At 44.5% G+C, this 19,126-nt stretch overlaps 1 protein-coding gene across 1 annotated transcript in view; it reads right to left on the minus strand.

Moving 5' to 3' along the window:
- Positions 1-1,520: 1,520 nt before the first annotated feature.
- LOC137465752 (inositol 1,4,5-trisphosphate receptor-interacting protein-like 1) overlaps positions 1,521-19,126 on the minus strand; it is a 28,174-nt gene continuing 10,568 nt past the window's right edge. Inside the window, exon 2 of the mRNA XM_068177791.1 lies at positions 1,521-3,479. Within this exon, the coding sequence (XP_068033892.1) occupies positions 1,603-3,479 (1,877 nt within the window). The 3' untranslated portion in view covers positions 1,521-1,602. The remainder of the gene's footprint in view (positions 3,480-19,126) is intronic.

Below are 19,126 nucleotides of genomic sequence, written 5' to 3' on the forward strand. Positions count from 1 at the left end.
CAGCGCTCTCAAGCCCTCGTTGGTAACAGGGTGAAGGAGCCCTGGGCCAGGCTCTGGCCCTGGGGGACACAGGGACACTGCCGGGGGGTCCCTGTCCCCTGTCCCACCCCCCATGGTCCTGTGTCAGGCTCTGGGGTCGATCTCGTGGAACATCCTCTGGGGGAGGCTGCGGCGCCGGGAGCGGGGGGACCCGGGGGGACAGGGGACCCCGCTGTGCACGAGCAGCGTTGGACTTCTCTGGGGGAACTGACAGGGGGGGCTGGGGCAGAGTCACCTCCCCAGTGACCTCACACAGCCCCTGTGATGTCACACAGACCCTGTGATGTCACAGAGACAACTCTGAGATGTCACCCTGTGATGTCAGACAGCTGCTCTGTGATGTCACAGAAGACTCTGAGATGTCACCCTGCAATGTCACTGTTTGTTCTTTGATGTGTTGGTACAAAGGCAAAGAGAATAAATGCTTCCAAACTACCATGAATCTCTACTATGTATGGCAAGAAGTAAATCATATTTTGTTTAGCTGCATCTCACCATGGGTAAAGCTGTGCATGGAAAGTGGCTCTCACTGCTAGACAATATTATATAGGCCTGGTGGAAAAGGTTATATTAATAGACCAACAGGGCCTCTCCGAAAGGACACAGATAACCAGGAATAGAGAAAAGAGAAAAACAGAAAAATGACTTTCCACTGTCACAATTTTGTGCCAAAACCTTGGTTATGAGAAGACAAAAAAAGATGTATTGAACCACATGTTTTGCAGTTAGGGACTTCTCTGACTTCAACTCTTTGGACTGAATTGTTCCCCAGGAGCGTATAGAAGTGACTGTGTGAAGAAAACTTTTCCAAATATTCCTAAAAATTCAGGAGTACTCTGCTGCAAAATTTCAGGCACTTCAGGGCATTTTCACTTCAAGCTTCATGCATTTCTATGGAAATGCTTGAGAGACAGCATACTTCATATATCCAAAATCTCTGTTTGCAAAAACTTTTTATTTCAGATAGGGGTATAGGAAGGACATTCTCTAAATACAGAGGGTTAAATTCAAAGAATGACACATTTCAGGCAATTTGAGAAACTTATTTTCTTTTATTAATTTCTCAAACATAGATATTCAAATATTATTTAAAAGCAGACAAGCAACTACAGTAGGGTATTTCTCTACACTAAGGGTAACTTTGCAGAATAGTTATACACTCACGAGACTAAAGGGCATCTGGAAGGAATGCTAAGAAACTAGTCTAATTAAAGCTACAGCTCATTAAATGACTACACTAAGTCCCTAACAGACTAGGTTGCTGTCTTCGAGATATTTCAAGCAACCTCCATCAACTGCACTGTTCTTCTGTGAGGATGTGCAGGTGGAGCCAGTTTCTGCCTCATAGACTTAGGCAACAGCACCGTCGTAAGTGGAAGGTGAAGGGCAAGGCCACTCAGAGATGTGTCTGCACAACGAATCCATGTGCTGCAGCATCTTCCTTCCGCAGGAGCAGGAAAGCAGCTTCAGGATTGCCAGTGACAAATGCAACAATTATGCAGCGTTCACGTGGCTGCCATTGGGTGTGACCCCCCCAGCACAGCTCTGTGCAGGGAACTCCTCTCAGTGGCTGGAGAGCAGCGTCCGGAGGCGAAATCGCAGCCGACCATAAGCTTGCAGCGCCTCTAGGTGGGCAGCAGGATCTCGGGCCAGGTGCTCAAAGAGGTTGAGTGGCTGAAGCCTTCGCATTGCTGGCGGCAAGCTGATCTCTGCAGGAAGCCTCCCGTTGCCTAGCACAAAGTGCTCCAGGTGTTTCAAGTGCAGGCAGCGGCGCAGGTACGCCATGATGTCCCACAGCCGCTGTGCAAATTCCCTCCTGCGCCACCGGGACAGCGGTACGGTGGTCAGCACGTGCATGACCACAGTCTTCCAGGTAGAGCTGGAAAAACCTGTGCCCCTCAGGATGCAGGTGAAGACCTGCAGGCATTTCAGGTGCAAGCTCTGGCACGGCATCTGCCTGGCGATGTGCTGCAAGAATTTTGCCTCTGCCACAGCATATGTCTCAGGCCATGCTGTGCTTGCAATGATGTTGGCCTCGGCGGGCTGACTGCTCACAAAGATGCTGGAGTTGCCTTTCTGGGCCTCTGTGGGATGGCTGACCACAAAGATGTCAGAGTCCCCTTGGCGCACCCCAAAGAGCATCTCCACCGTCAGGCTCTTCTTGCCTTTGCTCAGCTGGAATTGGCAGGACCGGCTGCAGGGCTGAAACACCAAGTGCCATGAGTATGACTGAGGCACGTGCAGCCACGAGCATCTCACCAACTGGTAGAACCAGCGGGAGGTTTTCTCCACATCCAGGTAGGAGCCGGTGCAGAGTGTCTCTAGGAGGCTGCGCTTCTGCTCCCGCCACAGCTCCTCCTGCGAGTGGTGCAGGAAGCACAACAGCTTCTCGCCCAGCCGCTCCCTCTCGCACAAGCACGCAAGCTCCACACGGACGCTGAAGGTCCTTGTTGCCATCTGCCCTGCACTGTTCAGCTCTAGGTGGAAGACGTGCCCTGGCGGGGGATTCAGTGGGACCAGCACGTGGTACACACCATCCCACCCACGGGGACTCCAGCCCTCAAAGGCACTGCCCACCCCGATGGCTTCTTGAGGCACCGGGTAGAAGCTATTGCTCACGCTGTCCACAAAGACACGCGTGAAGCTCTCCATCAGCTCAGCTACCACTGAGCAACCTCTCTCCAGGTCCTCCACAGGCCACTGTATGCCATCCACTAAAAGGATGCCTTGCTCATTCCCAGCATCCTGAGTGTCTTCTCTGTCTTTGGGTCCACCATTGCTGCTCTCTTCCTTGCCACCATCACTGCCAACTTTTTCACTGGCAGCCACGTTACCTTGTTTGTCTTCTTTTCTATCCTTGTTCTTGTTTCCCTCCACGTTCACATCCCCCTGTTCTTCAACCTTGTTTCTATCATTGCCATCTTCTTCTGTAACATCCTTATTTTCTTTCTCAGGTCCAGCAAAACCATTAAGGGCACTTTCATTCCCGCATTTACTGCTATCTTCCTGCTCAGTCACATCTCTGCTTCTCTGTTCACTGGCATCACAGCTTTCCTGCACCTTCACATCCATGTATTTTTCCTGTCCATCTATGTTGTCTTCACCTTCATTTATGTCATTGTTGTCGCCCACCTTTATAGTCACACTATTGTTTTTTTCTTCATTTCCATCTCCTTCTTCTTCCTTTCCAGTGTCCTTGTCTTGCTCCACCCGCACATCCTTGTGTTCTCCTTCATTTGCTTCATCTAGGTCTTCTTTATTTCCAACAACATGGCCAGGTTCTTCTTCATTTTCGTCACCACGACTGTCTCCTGGCACATCCCCATCACTCCGTCCCTCATCTTTCTTTAAATCATGTCCATTGTCTCTGTGAACATCGCTGTCTTCCTTCACCTTCACATTGTCATTGCCTTCAATGGCATCATCACTGTCTCCTTCATCTACAGCCACAGGACTGCCTCCTCTGTCATTTTCAGTGCTGCTGTCATCTGCCTCCACAGTCACGTCAGTGTTTTCTCCACCTTCCTCTGGATCAGTGCTGTTTTCTTTCTGTTCTGTTCCTTTCTCATCTCCCAAGGTCTTGCAGGAGCTCTGGTCCTTGCTGCTGCTGCTGCTGGTGTCACAGCTCCTTCTCCTGCAGCTAAACCACAGGCCCAAGAAGAGCAGGACGCCAGCAAGAACCCAGACCGGCCACTGCTGCAGGGCACCAAAGAGCATGGCTCCCCAGCCCTCGTCCTGCTGCTCCAGGGGCCCCCGCTCCAGCTCCTGCAGCAGCTGAGCCAGCTCACGGTCCAGCAGCTCCTGACGCTCCTTCATTCGCTGGTGCGTGGCCTCATCCAGCCCATCCCCAGCCGGCTGGGGGTACTGGATCAGGCTTTGCACGAGCACGAAGAGCAGTGACAGTAAAGCCATGGTCTGCAGGAGGACACACAGAAGGGGTTCAGTGGGGCCGGAATGGAGACGGACAATGAGGGGCAGGAGCAGCAGGGATGTGGCGGCAGGAAGGAGAGGGCCCCCGGCAGCTGGCAAGGCCTGCACCGCTGCCCCAGCAAGCAGCGCGCCCTCAGCGAGGCGCTCCCGCCGGGGCTGGGCCCTGGATGCGGGGGCAGCCCCAGGTACCGGCGCTTCTCCCCCAGCCCTCCTCCAGCCCCCAGCCCCGTCTCCTCACTGCTGTGCACTCACCGCTTGCCCAGGCTCTACTGGGGCAGCGGCACCCGCTGGGGCCTTTTCTAGCTGCCCCCATTGTGACACGGCGCCTGCGATGTCGCAGAACCCAGAGCGCGGCACAGGCCAGCCCCGCCCGCCGTCCCCAGCCCGGTCAGGGAACTCATCGTGGCCCTGGGCACCCCGAGCCCCAACAGACACCAAGTGCAGATCCATCACTCGGGAACCTGGGAACACCAGAGCTTCCCTTGACAGAGCAGGCACAAGCACCCTCACACACAACCCTTGTCAAATTCAAATTTGGGTGACATGACCCAGGGATGTTCTCAGTGTACAAGTGTAGGCTTTTATTTAATACTGGTGGGGGACATTTTTTATTAGTAGTATTTATACTTATTACTTTGGGGTAGGATGTCATGTAAGCTAATGCTCTGTTACAGATTTAGTGAGATTTCTTTCTTTCTGGAAGAAATCCAGGCTGCTTGGATGATGCACAGGAAGAGTTAATACCATCCTAAAAAGGCCAATTAATTTAATTACAAAATGTTATGCCTTCAATAACCTCTTAGCTCTCAAACTCTGTGGTTCAACACCGTGCAAAATTCTGGTATAGCCAGGATTTTGTTCTGAAAGTAGAATGTCTGTGTTTTCAAATTTGTGCAAAGATGTACCTCTGTCACTCCCACCATCTTCAAAATTGTCTCCCTTAAACAGTCTTAGCCAATCTCTTTGACTGATAAAGGAACTTCTGTCTCTTTCTGCTATCTCTTTGTGTATTTATCTCCAAAGGACTGTGAGTACAGGAGAGATTATACTCCTCGACCTTTCTTTGGGGAACTCATCTCTAAATGGAACTGCAGAAATGGGGAGGGAGGAAAGGGAAGCAGGATGTGACTTGAGTACCTGCATCGTGACCACAGATGGCCACTGCTAGACAGACACTGACGTCAGGCTGATCACGCTCTCCCCTTGGTGTGTAGCAGAATAATGTTGGGATGGCTAAAACTGCTCTGAATTGGATTTGCTTAACAGATGTCATTAGTAGAAGTATTCCAATAAAGAGTTTTAAACTCTCTTCCGAGCTGATGCCACTTATCATGTATCTTCCCCGCATTCTTCTAGGGAAGCTGTTTTTGATGTTGTCCCTTCCTTCTTTTTACAAGGGAGCAAAAATTATTTGCCAAGTATCACTCTTCCAGATTTGTTTCCTCTCATTTTCCAAGATTTAATAAAGTGAACACTCAGCAGAATAGTTCCGTATTTTTTGAACACAATTCTTCCTTTACCCAACTGAGGGCCTTCTGTGACCATGAAAACACAAAAACTGTTGTGAGCTACAGTTTACACTTAAGAGGTTGATATGGGTCAGTTCTCCCAGGTTATTCTTAGTTCATCTGCTATGTAAACTGTTGATGTCAGTGACTGGAAGCTGCTCTCCAGGACATTATATATATGATAATTATATGACAGAATATGCAACATATAGTTGGATCTGACCTTCAAGTTCACTAGCTTAAAAAAAGAAAAAAAAGTCTGTAAGAAATTTGCTGGTTTTTCTATTTATAAATGCCTTCACATTTATATTTAGTTTATGCACATACAAGAGCCTTTCCTTGCATGGACAGCAGTGCCCATCCATCATCAATCTTGGGTATATTATAAGTCTCAATGATAACTGCCTCCAGAAAGCATTTTTGAGACAAAACAGGCAAATTCTTTTGTGTAACTATACAATCTTCCAGTAGTAGGATCTTCACTCTCACATAAACACTTCATGTTTTTCCGCAAAGGAATCTGAGATAGATTTTTCTGAGAGGTAACAAACCAACAAAAATTAATTAAATAACAAACAAGAGGAAAACACCATTTCTTCACTCAACACACTTTCCTTGTTTTTCATAAGCATTCAGATTTACAGCTGCTGATGCTAACACAGGAGCAGGGCTTTGTCTGGTTTTGCTTCCTTCTTCCTGCAGAGCAAGCACAGCTGTAAAATGCAAATGGTTTTTTTTCCTGAGACGGCAATCAATCTTCTGGTTTGGCTATAGTCTACTTTTCCCTATAAAGTAGAACCTAGAGATACACTCAGAAAATATGTATGGAAGTACCTCTCAATTAATTAAAAAATATTATTACCCAGAAGATAGAGACATGACTGTCTACACTGTATGAATTGAACTTATATGAATTAGGACACAGACTCTTCCATTCTTTAGTAACAAAACTGATGCTGTCCTGAAAATGACATTAATGAATGAGACTGGTATATGAAAACCTTCTGCATCTGCTCTAGACGTTGGAATGAGCATGTTAAATGATGCAGCAGACAAGGAGGATGCACTTCTTAGGGAAGCTGAATGTCACTTCTGTGCTTAAGGAGTTCTGCAGTTTGGATGAAGGTCACAGGCTATGTCCAGGTGCACGAAAATGAATGATAAATACACACAGTTCTCTTAGACTGAAAGCAGAGCTAGACAAAGAGTATGAAAATAAGGAATAATTCATCCCCTGGTTTTCTAAAGATGTCAGTCTTCTATTAGAAGACAGTTTGTTAGCTCCTCCGTATATTAAAGCTATAACATAAAAATAGAAGCACCTCAAACTTGTATCTAAGATGCATAGATTAAGTAAGGTCTATGCAGAGCGAGCACCCTAAAAACATCACAAGAGCAAGCAGTGACAATTTCTGGGATAGTAATGACATGAATCAGTATCTAAAAGTTAAGTATAAGTGAAGAAGAGAATTTTTCAACTAATGGATCAGGGAAAATGTGGGAACAAAGGATATGTGATTAAAGATCATAGTGTATTATATTAACAGAGGTGGAGAATATATGACTTTGATTCTGTATTACAACATATTTCAATTGAGTTGTGTGTAGCTTTAGTTTTATACATGCACAATTTTTTAGAACACATTTTTAGAGTATGGCATGCAATAAAGGAAATGCATTGTATTGCATTGATCGCCACATGACTCCCTGGAATATCTTAACATTTCCAGCACAGATTCCCACTTCTGAAGATGAAAACCCAGAGAAGATGAAAACCTGTAACTGCCATTAAGAGAAGGTCTGAAATTTTAATTGCTGTCTGAACACAAAGGAGCTGTGACATGCTGTGGTTTCTTGAAGCACTCCTGCAGTTACAGACACATCTTTAACTACCCCACCCTCTCCCTCTTCCCCATCCACCATTGACTGATGCAGCTGGGAGATTCAGTAACTGTGGAGCAAAATCTTGCTTACTTTCAGCTCTCCTGCCCCAGCAAATGCTCAGCTCTTCTGGGAAGATGGACCTATGCCATAAACACACTGCACCTGGAAGAGAATGAAAACTTCCCTTCAAACACACACATGTGACCAGCTTTCTGGAACTGCCTGATGTTGCCAGTTTTCGTCTGTTTCCCACAAAGAAGGGAAAGAACCTTGTATTCTCCTCCTCATGATATTTCAAGTCTTAATTCCAAAGAACAGAGATGCCAGGACTTGTCAGTGACATGACTAACAATCTTATGAGAACTGGCAAGACAGCTCATTTCTCCTACATCTTACAGAAACCTTGGAATTATTTTGTCTGAAACACTTGGGGGAAGCAAGATGGACTTCATTCTGACAACTTTATTGAATATTCAGTACATCTGACATCCCGATATCAACAACAAAAATATGGTTTAATTATGATAAGCCATACTGGTATCATTTACAATACCTAAGTGTGAAAAAACTGCAATGAATTTTTTCTTGATCCATGTGGAAAAATACACACCTTCCACCCCCCCCAAAAAAGTAAGACAAGGCACAATAAATTCTCGTAATTCTCTTTCTTCTGGCTTTTCAGTTCCATCACAGCTCTCCAAATTAAGATTTATGTGCTATTTTGCATCTGTATCTGTTGTTGTTTTCCCCCCTACAGGGATATAGGTGGATAAGTTTGGACAGGAAACGGTATCCCTCAAGCCAAACTGAAAGGTTTTTTAAAGTTTTTAAAGTTGCTAATAGTTTTGAAAGTTGCTTTTTAAAGTTGCTAATAAAAGTTTGGGTCAGGGCCTAAATATCAATCATCTGCTCATTGTCTTTTTAAACGAGCTCAGGCATTTTCCCAACCACTCCCAGCAGGTCTCTGCCACTATTCTAAACTAAGATTTCAGACATTTCTTTTTTTCCTGTGTTGACCTCAATATTTTTTTTCTCCCCCTCTCTACCTGCCAGATGCATCCATCAGGATTTTGCCAAAGGCTATCTGCTTTTGAAGTTGAGAGGAATTCACTAATCGTGAGTGTCAAATCCACAATAAATGCCATTGCCATATGGTATGTGCTGCTTTTGGGAATTATCTCAAAAGGCCTAGCTGTGAGAAGGCTGGCTGTATGTTAGGAGGGTTTTACTGCTAACTTTCATAACTCATGTCAGGTTTTCAGTTTCGGTATTCATTGGCTTCGGTGAGTGCAACTGTTTCCTGAATTTATGAAAATGTTGTCAAGATCCCTTCATCTTGCTTCCTCCGTCTCTCTCACACAAACACATCCAAACACATCTCTACACAGTGGAATAGCATGCACAGTGGCATGCAAATCTAGCAAAAGAGAAGCTTGTAAATAAATAGCATGTCATTCTGCTTACTCATTAAATTCATCTGGGTGCTAAACTCATGACAAACGTATCATAAGCCCCGATGAAGGGTTTACAGCCTGTCCCATCACACCATCCTGAGTGCAATTCTGCCATGCATAGGAAGACATAAGTTTGAAAAACAGAGCAGAAATAGGTCCCGTAAGGGCAGGGTGCTGACACAGATGAAACGTAACTAACTGGAGAGCGTTTGTTTTAGCTGAAGAAGACAGCATCAGTGTCACATCTCTGTGCCTGTGGAGGTGTAATCTACATTCAAAGCAACAAGAAATCTATCTCCTTTAAAAAATTGTCCATTAATACATAAATGTGTCTGTGTTGAAACTCCTCAGATACCATTCCCAACAAGAACTACACACAAGACTAAGAAATTCCACAGAGAAACACGATTTGGTGATCCAAAGAGGCAAGGAGAAAGAAAACCACATATGTGGAGTTTAACATACCAACGTAGTGATAGAAAAAGAATTACAAAAATAAATGTCAGTCCCCTTGAAACACTTGAGGCAGCGCTCTCAACCTTCTCTGATGCTCTAGGAAGATGTGAATGTCCTCCATGTCTCACATCATCCCCACCAGGCACATGGAAATATCTCCAATGCAGCTCGGAGTGTTTCAAGTATAACTCCCCTCTAATTTATGTAGTCTGTTAACATCCTCTTGGAGCAAACAGAAATAATAGTTTAAAAAGACAGCTATATTTCAGAAACATGTGCCTCTACACGACAAAAAAACCCCAGAATTTAATACCGTACCTCAGCACTGAGACCCCGTGACCCCCAGATCCCCGCTGAGGGCCGAAGACCTCTGCGGGCCTTCAAAGAACCCGCCCAAAAGCGGCCGGCCGCTTGCCGCCGGCGGTGCGGCGGGGCAGGGCGGGCCGAGTCGCATCGGGGGCCGGCGGCTGCTGCTGATTTCCGCCGCACGTACGTGCTTCTCTTCCCCGCTGGCCCCGCTGAGATGCTGTTTTGCAGGGGAGGGTTTGTAGGGTCCTGGGCGAGGGGCGGTGGGGAGGCCGTTTCGACAGTTCGGCGTGCCAGCAGGCCGAGCACAGGGCACGGGCTGCCCATCAGCTCGGTCTGGGAGTGCTCTGGATACTAAAGGAAACGAAATAAAATTTGCCGAGAAAATTTCTTTTCCGGACAAGTTTCTTGTTCCAAGCAAATAGAAGAGCCATTCCTTTAAGAGAAGAGAAAAGAAAAAGGGGGGGAATAAAACCCAAAAACCCAAAACCAAACCAAATCAAACCAAAGCACAAAATCAAAACAAAATGAAAAAAAAAAACCCAAAGCAAAAACAAAAAACCCGAACCAAAACCTGTCGGGATCTGTGACACGTAGATGCTCCCAAGATTGTAGAAAGTCTCTGTCTTTCAGTCCCGCTGCCAAAGAAGGAGTCGTAATTCATCTCTGCTGGTTTTCAAGGTTGTTTATATCTTCTTATCTAAAATATTTTCTTTCTGACCTGCAGCAGGTCTGTCTTGCAGGACAGTGTGTGGGGCTCTGCCCCTCAGTGGGATGTTACAAACATTATATACCAAAAACTACGTGTGCTATATTTACAATAATGAGCCAATACCTATCACCCATGTTGAACAGTGTGTCCCCAGCCTAAACCCATAGAAAAATGCCAACACCACAGTGAAGTATGGAGGGTATGAAGAAGAAAAAGGACAAGGCACGCCCAGTTTCCTCCATCTTGCCCCCTTTGAACCCCTTATCTAGAATGCTAAAATTCTACTTTTGCACCCGTGCCACACTAATTACTACTTAAATCAAACAGTCAGAGCTTGTAATTCATCCTGAAAGATTGAAAAATTGTTTGCATGGACAGAGAACAGAGACAGTGTCTCTTGGGGCTCTGTACAGGGGGGTTCCTGACCCCCTGCCAGGGTCCCAGACCTTCCAGGGCAGCCAGAGGGCTGCCCTGGATTCCCACATCTCCCCCTCCTTCTTGAACCAAGAACACTTCTTTGACAGCTCTGTCCGTGGTCTGCCGCATGCGCTAAAGCATGCACGGCACAAGCATCAGAAGAATTACAATACCCTGTAAAGATATACAACTGTTTTCAAAATTTCCTTCTACAACTGTGAAAGGTTAAACAAATTGAACACAGCATCCATCTAAGATTTAGTTTCCCTCCAGGTGTGTTTTCTCTCATGATACCTCTTCACATTTATCACTCTGGTGTCCATGTGCCCGCAATAGATGTTCAATTGCTGCTTTGTTCTCATTTCACACTCCTAGCTAACAAATCATCCAATGCAAAAGAAACGGCATGGGCATCTTTACTCTGCCCACAACCTCTTTTGATCCAGTTGTGCCAAGGCTCTTTTTGATGCCACCTGCTGTGAAAGCAGAACCATCCCAGTTTTCTGAGCCTTTTTTCCATGTGTTAACATTATCATTGTCACAATCTGGATCACTTCACTCATTCGATTTTTTCCTTCTTGCTCTTTTATCAAAGTCATGCTGCGTGTTAACAAAAGATTTGCCAATGCTGCATGGACTGTCCCTGATATCTGTAGGGATAGCAAATCAAACTGTCTTCTTACAAATGAAAAAGATCTCTCGTGGCAATTATTTTGAAACCTGGTTGGATGGTTTGTTCGACATCTTAGTGTAGATACACCAAGATGATGCTTCTTTGCAAATTCAGTGGTTTGGAGTGACTTCTATGATTTTATCTTTGTTTTGTGCCACTCCGAAAAGCCGAAATGTTATATAAAAATTCATTTTTGCCACAACTTTCCAGTTCTCAAGGCTCATAAGGAGCTGCAGCAAGAAACCCCATCCAAACACCACCTCCATTCTCCAAATTGCAAAATTGTTGGAGGGATATCTTTTGGAATCAGCCATTTGTTCCCTGGCAAATTCAAACATGTTGAAAAGGGCTTTTCTGGCCTTGAGTGTTTCAGACTGATAGTGTCAACCCTGATGTGTTGCCCCGAGTTTTCCAAACATTTCCCTTGGTTGAAACATGAACAAAACCACCCCATTGCCCAAGGCAATCAGTGAGAAGATGAGGCACAAGTATAACACTTGATCAAACTGCAGGCCTCATTCCCCATGGGAATCTGGAATGCAACACCATCATCTCCCTTTCCTGAAATGGAAAGATGACAACTCAAGTCCCAAAAGAAACCCAAGTCCCAGAGTCCTCTTTCTGCATGTAGAACGAAGAGATGTCCACTGTCTTGACACCTGCTCATGTCTGCGTGCTGACTTCTCTGCTTCTGGAGTCAGGATCTGCTCTCCTCTGAACTCAACAAGATCTCACGCGTACTTTCAACCCCTGTGAAAACACAAACACAATTCTTTCCCAAAGTTATTAATTTGAGTGTTTTTTTCAATTTGATCTGTCCAGTGTCTGGGACTCTCCTCACGTTTCACTCGATGATCAGTGAAGTGCGCTTTACAAAAGAATTATTTCAAAAGATTAAAATACACAAAATCTCCAGCCTCATTCCAGCCTTATTTCAGGCACTTCTTCACCTTTCTCTCCTTCTTTTTTTTTTTTTTTTTAAACAGGAAGGTTGAAAAATATAAAACATAATATAAAATAAGACAAAATACCTCAATGATAAAATGCATAAAATTTATCAAAACTGACAAAAAATCAAGAAGATTCAAAAGAAAGAGATTCTAAATAACATATATAAAATTGAACAAAGCATAATCATTAGAAACATTGTGCCAGCACTTCAGAGTCTGCAAACAGCTGCAGCATTTGTTTGCAGTGAAAATCCTCGGCATCCTTTCCCTGGCAAGGCTGGCAAGTTTCACCTCAAAGCTGCCTCAGCTGTTCCATCTGTAGGATCGAACTGGTAGGTCAAAATGACCTGCATATTATTCATTTTTTGTGCAGAAACCTCTGGATTTTGCTGGCAAACTCATCTGTCCAAGTTAAAATCAGAGCCTGGCCAGGGCCCAAACTTTAAACTGGAGTGATGTCCCCTAACATATTATCTAAAACCAAGCTTGTACCAACAATACATATATGATACTTAAAACATAACAACCTATCATAACATTGTCACATAAAATAAACACTTGAAGTTCAAGAGGGTAAATCGATCAGATGACACAAGGATTCATTTTCCTTGAAACTTCTTTGAGGGAAAAAGGATGTCAATTGGACAAAATCATAAGATCAGCAGTTGACAAAAGGCTGACAAAATGTTTCAGACATCTCCCTTTGAGATCTTCTGAAAAACATTTGAGAATGATAAAAAATAGAAATGCAATGATTCCACTCACAAGAGATATAAAAACAAACCAGAAGGTCCACCTAGAAAAATGCACAATACAGTTAGAAACCAAAATGAGACTTCAAAATGGCATGCAACCTGGATAAGATTGCATAAAGGACATTAAAACATATGAAAATTTGCTATGAAAGAACAAAGCACAAGGTTTCAGCTAGTAATAAGATAAAATTTCTTAACACTAATATTTATAAAACACTTAAATAGTTAAAAAATAAAAGAAAGGATTTGAAAACAACAAACACCCTTTGTATCATTATATAAAGAAATAACAGACTATAAAAACTGACTATTAAATGAGAAATCAATCTCAGAAAACCCAAAACAAATTCCTTTAAGACTCTTATATATTGATAAACTTCTAATAAAACACAGAAGACTGAAACAAAACCAAGGATTCAACAAACTCTGTCTCCTCCTTAAATCAATGTTCATCAATGTCTCATGACTTCCTTTTCAGTTGAAATCCTCCCATCATTAAAGAAAAACAACTAAACTTTGTTAGCCAAATAAACTTGATCTTTGAAAAACTTAAAATAATTTTTGAATCAAACAGTACTGAAACTCAATATAAAAAATATCTTGGTAAAAAATTCCTAAATTATATTAACTTTATAAAATCCAGATGTATCAAATTAATAATATATAAATTCATTATCAATTAAACTTTTATAAAACTTAACTTCTTCAGGGCCCAAACCTAAAATAAAACTTCAAGTGATATACTCTAATTAAACAATACTTAAACCAAACTATATAAAAATCAAGCCCATCATCAATAAAATGTTAAAATACGACCTAACTTAAACCTTAATATAATAAATTACTAAAAATTTATGCTATTTAATTTTCTATTTCAATTTTCATTATGATAAGATGTCCCTTTCTCACAGTGTGTATCCCACACAATGATAACCTGTCCCACAACAAAGAAACAAGTAATTGTGATTCTTTCTTCTGGTCCTCTTCCACAATCTTCATGTGTCATCTGTAAAGTTGTTTCGTTGAAACAGTAATTGAAGTGCTCTGAGAAATCTTCCATCCCGAACTTGGAGGATCCTTTAAAGTTGCTCTCCCCAGATGTTTGCCTGAATGGATGCAGTGTGTTGAGGTGTATAATTTTTGCTGCAGGCCCTCACCATTTCTTCCAACGAGGGTTGACCAGGCAGTGTGTTGATGATTTGTCTGCATTTTGTGTTGGCATTTGCAAATGCAAGACCCCAAATCAGGTGTGGTTTTGCTGTTTCTTCATTCACTTGCCTGTTCACTGCTTGTATGAGATGCTCAAGGAATGAAGTAAAAGGTTCTGAAGGTCCTCGCCTGATCCCTGTGTAGATGTTTTCAGGTGTTCCTGCTGATGGAGTTTGTAAAATTGCATTGCATGCTGCATTCTTGATGTCAATCAACACATCCCGTGGTAGCTCTTTAATCTGTTGTCCTGTATTATCATTTGGTCCCAGGGGTTCCACAGTGGTTTGAGTGTCATTACTCCGGCCGGCTCTCCGTGAGACCCTCTTCATACTGGGGCCATGAACAGGGACACCTTTGCTTAAATGCAGATTGCTTAAATGCAGAAGACTCTGAAGCATCAGGCAAGCACCTGATTTGGGAGCCGGAGAGCTGGAGGCAGGAGAGGCCTGGTGAAGAAGGAGACCAGAGTCCAGAGCTTAAGCGGCTGATCAAGTCCCTGCTGAGGTAAGACCACGATGGAATTAGACACGGCAATTAAATTACTGACAACTATCCTCTCTAAGAGAGGTGAGGACACCAAAGAAGCAGATGTCATAGCCCTAATAAAATGGGCACATAAAAAAGGAAAGTTTCTGACCCTGCTGTGCTGTTTAGTGAATCTGAGTGGCAAGAGGTAGGAAACTACCTCAGGGGCATTATGATAGAAGGTGGAAAAAATGGAAAAGAAGCCAGAGAGTTAGGAGTTACTTGGAAATCCATCATCAAAACTTTAGAGACTATGAAAGCTGAGAAAAAGGTGGCTGCCACAGCCATTGAGGCTTTGGGAGGCGATGTAAAACCAGTTCCTTCCAAACTGTCACGTCTTGCTAACTTTTTTGGAGTTGGAAATGTCCCCATGAAAGGAATCTCTGCCCCTGTTTGCTCTAATTTGCAACAGTTGCTAAATAATCCATCACAAAAAGAGGAGGCTGCCCCATCAGAGTCTGCTGCAGCTGATCCAGAATTAGAAAAAGTAACCGATCCCCCTTCAGGAGAAGCAATAGATATGGAAGCAGTGCCTGAAGCAGGAGAAATAGAAGAATTTCCTCAGGCGGAGGGTGATTCAAGGCTGAAAAAGGGAGTTTCAGCTTGTGGGCAGAAAGGAAAAAGAAAAGAATGCCGCCCTTCCCTGTATCCTCCTTTGCCTCACACAGCGACAGATGAATCTATGCCGTCGGCTGAGTCCGAGGGAGAGGAAAAAGATACAGTTAGAAGGTCAAAATGCTCTGAATCTAAGAACAAAGTTAAAAAATCAAATTCTAATGACTCCATTCAAGAAGTCTTAAAGAAATTAGCAGAATTATCCATACCGCAGGAACAGTTAGAAAAACAGAGACTGTGCCAGTGCTAAAATCTATTCCTACACCCCTTTCTGTCCCAGTCCCAGTGACACCCCCTGTGGAGCCTACTGCTCCACTGATGCCCAGATGCCTTGCAATACCCCTGCAGGCACCAAGGCCAGAAAAAATCCAATTCAACAACGATGGTCGGGTGTGATTCGAGATGCTGTCATAGAAAGTGAGTGGCAGGCTGCCAGTTCTCTTGCTTGCCCTGTAATAAGCAGTAATAATCAAGCAAATTGGGAACCTCATGATTGGAAAATACTGCAACAAGCAAAACAAACAGTTACTACCCATGGTATTCGATCAGAAGCTGCCCGACAAATTACTCAGTTGATTTTTACAGCAGATGTCCTTGCCCCTGCTGACTGTGCAAGAGTTGCTTCCCTTCTCCTCACTCCGTCTCAGTATTTGTTGTTTGAAAGAGAATGGAAAAGATTAGCAGTTGAAGAAGCAAATAAACATTTAATAGTAGGAGACCCTCTGTATGGTATGCAAGCAGATATGCTAACTGGGCAAGGACCCTATTCTAACACACAAGTTCAGCTACAATATCCTATTCAAATGCACCAAATTGTACAGACTTTAGCCCACCGAGCTCTTTTGTCTGTACCTGATAAGAAGAAAACTGCACCTTATACCACTGTCCGTCAGGGAAGCACAGAGCCCTATGGACAATTCCTAGACCGTTTGTCAGCAGCAATAAAAGAAAATGCAGATTTGCCACCTGAACTCCAGGAACATATGTTCCGCACTCTGGCTTTTGAAGGAGCAAATCCTAGAACAAGAGCAATCCTGGCAACATTACCACAAGGGAGCCCAGTTGACTAAATGCTTATGAGAGCCACTCGGGCAGAACAGAATAATCAGACAGCCGCCTCCACGGCAGCGATGAAAGAAACATTAAAGGAACAAGGTCATGTGTTGCGGTGTGTCTCCTCCCTCCCAAAGGTAACCCTCTCCCCCCGCCCCAACCCCCATGAGCCCTGGCTGTGAGACAGGGGGTCCAGGGGGTCGAGTGATTGGCAGATTTGAAGATACCCCCTGCCCCCTGTGGCTATTGGTAGACCTAAGTGCCCCTTCTCCCCTGGCACCCCTCCCCCTCACCTGGTTGGTGGCTACCTGTCCCTGCCCCTCCCCTTACCCCCGGGTTAAAAGGACAATCCAGCCACGTGGCCGGGCCTTCTGTTGGAGCTGCCACCAGGTCCACAACTCTGTAGCTGAAATAAAGACTCTGGATCAAGCTCTAGCAGAAGTGCCTCCTTTCTTCACCATCGCCTGAAGCCTCTCCACTGAGGAATATCGCTCGCAGCCTCTGAGTAACCCAAGGGTGTCACTGGGGAGGAAACATCCCAGCTGCCGCCATTGGACTCAGCAGCAAGGCAAGCCCGGGCAGGTCTCTGTCGGAATATTGGGAACCCCAATAGTCATGTAATTGCAGCTGCTCTGTCTGGAAGCGGAGGCAAGCAAACTAAAATAAAAGGTCAAAGTAACAAAAAGATTGAAACTGGTACCCGCTTCTGATGTGCTGAATTTGGTCATATGCGGCGAACCTGTTCCAAAACTGTTTGGTGTCGTGTGTGTAACTCTGATGCTCGTGCTACTGCTGCCTGTACTCGCAGACTGTCGGGAAACACGCAGAGCAGCGTGAGGGGTCTCCGTGTGAAGACACAAGTACAGACCCCTTTGACCCAGCACACCCCTTTGACACAGATGAAAAATACAGTTTCCTATACCAGCGCGTCCCAGCCACCCGAGGGAGTCTCGGAGTGGACGTGGCAACCACAGTAGAGGCAACCCTGAGCAACAAAGAGGTAACATTGATTCCAGCTGAAGTAAAAGGCCCTGTGCTCAGTGCTGAGTCTCGAGTAGGAGGACTTTTACGTGGCAGGTCGTCAACAAGTAAAAAGGAGTAATTGTATTACCCGGTGTGACAGATGCAGAGTTCATAGGGCAAGTACAAATCACAGCCTACGGTTTACAACCACCTGTAACAATTCCCAGAGGCAGCAAGATTGCACAAATACTTCCCTATGAAAACGTTCTTACACATTGAGAGTATTATGAAAAACTCAAAAAACAAGGCCAAATTGCTAAAATAAGGGGAAATGAGGTTCAGCTTTGCACAAGATGTGCAGAAAAACATCACCTGCCTCATGGGAATTGTGTAGCTAATGCTCCACCCAAAAGCACTTATAATTTGAACACAACATGACAACTTGCTTTTCATCACCTCCCACGAGCCTTCTGGCTGATGAGACTCTCCAGGATTTGCAGCAGAGACTGATGGCAATACCTGGCCATGGCTTAAGGTTGGCATTGGAGAGACACGTTGTAGTTTAACTTCTGTTTTAGAAAGAACATTCAAATCTGGACTAGAGCTACGAGAACCTAACTTCTTAAACCAAAGCAGGACAAAGCTCTACTCATGGTGCTCACACTGTGTCTGTGTTTCCACTGCAGGGGCATTAATTTCAGCAGTTGGTTCTGGTGGATGTTGGGTAGAAGGTCACAATTCAAGATTCAGCCCGTAGGTTGCTGTTCTCCTTCCCCTTCATCCTCACCAAAATTAGTTCATCCAGGTCTTAGACATGGTCTCCCACTTCAGAGAAAAATTTAGGAAAGAAACTGTCAGGAAAAAATTTTCCTCCTATCCCAACAAACTGGTACTAACACCTGAGGGATATAAAAGCCATGACCACACATTTGTGATAACCAGCACATCTACAAATTCAAGATTGCAAATATTTACTATCTCATTTCAAAATAAGGAGAGCACCCAAACAATGCCAAGGGGAAAGGGAAAGAAAACCCTTCCACAAGCTCCTGAGAGCAGTTGGTGTCACAAGGACTAAAATGTTGGGAAAACTTCTGTGTTGATGGGAAAACAACATCAGAGGTCAGAGATGCTCTGTATGCATGTCACTACCTGCAGCACCATTTCACTGCAGCTGACATGTCTAGAGAAAGGATTTCCAGCTGCCAATGTTTACTGAGCTGAAAAAGGTCAAAGAAATAGAAGTGACCTTTTCATGTGGGCCTGCTGGGTAAACATGAGGCATTGCTAGGCTTGAAAATGGATTAAAGGGGGCCGAAGGGGAGAAAAGCTCTTCAAAGAGCCTCCATGGATAAAATCCAGCAGTGCTTCCCTGCTCCATCTAGTGAGATCTCAGCAGTCATATGGGCTTCACTTTGTTACATTTTCAGAGTAGGGGCTTTTGGCCAAGTGTCACATCTGACAGCACATAAAGACTGGAAAGCTCTCCTGCTCAGTCACCTAGGAAGGCAGACCCAAATGAGGCTGCAGGTGCACCCTGTGCTTTACTGCTATCACCACTTGAGAGACACCGAAACAATTGCATGAAACCTTGATTTCCCCATGGTCCTTCATTTGGGGAAAAGGCAGCACTTTGTCTCTTTAGGCCAGGGACAGAAGCTGCCTTAGCTTTGCACA

This window comes from Anomalospiza imberbis, unplaced genomic scaffold, assembly GCF_031753505.1.
Source record: "Anomalospiza imberbis isolate Cuckoo-Finch-1a 21T00152 unplaced genomic scaffold, ASM3175350v1 scaffold_107, whole genome shotgun sequence".
Lineage (NCBI taxonomy): Eukaryota > Metazoa > Chordata > Aves > Passeriformes > Viduidae > Anomalospiza > Anomalospiza imberbis.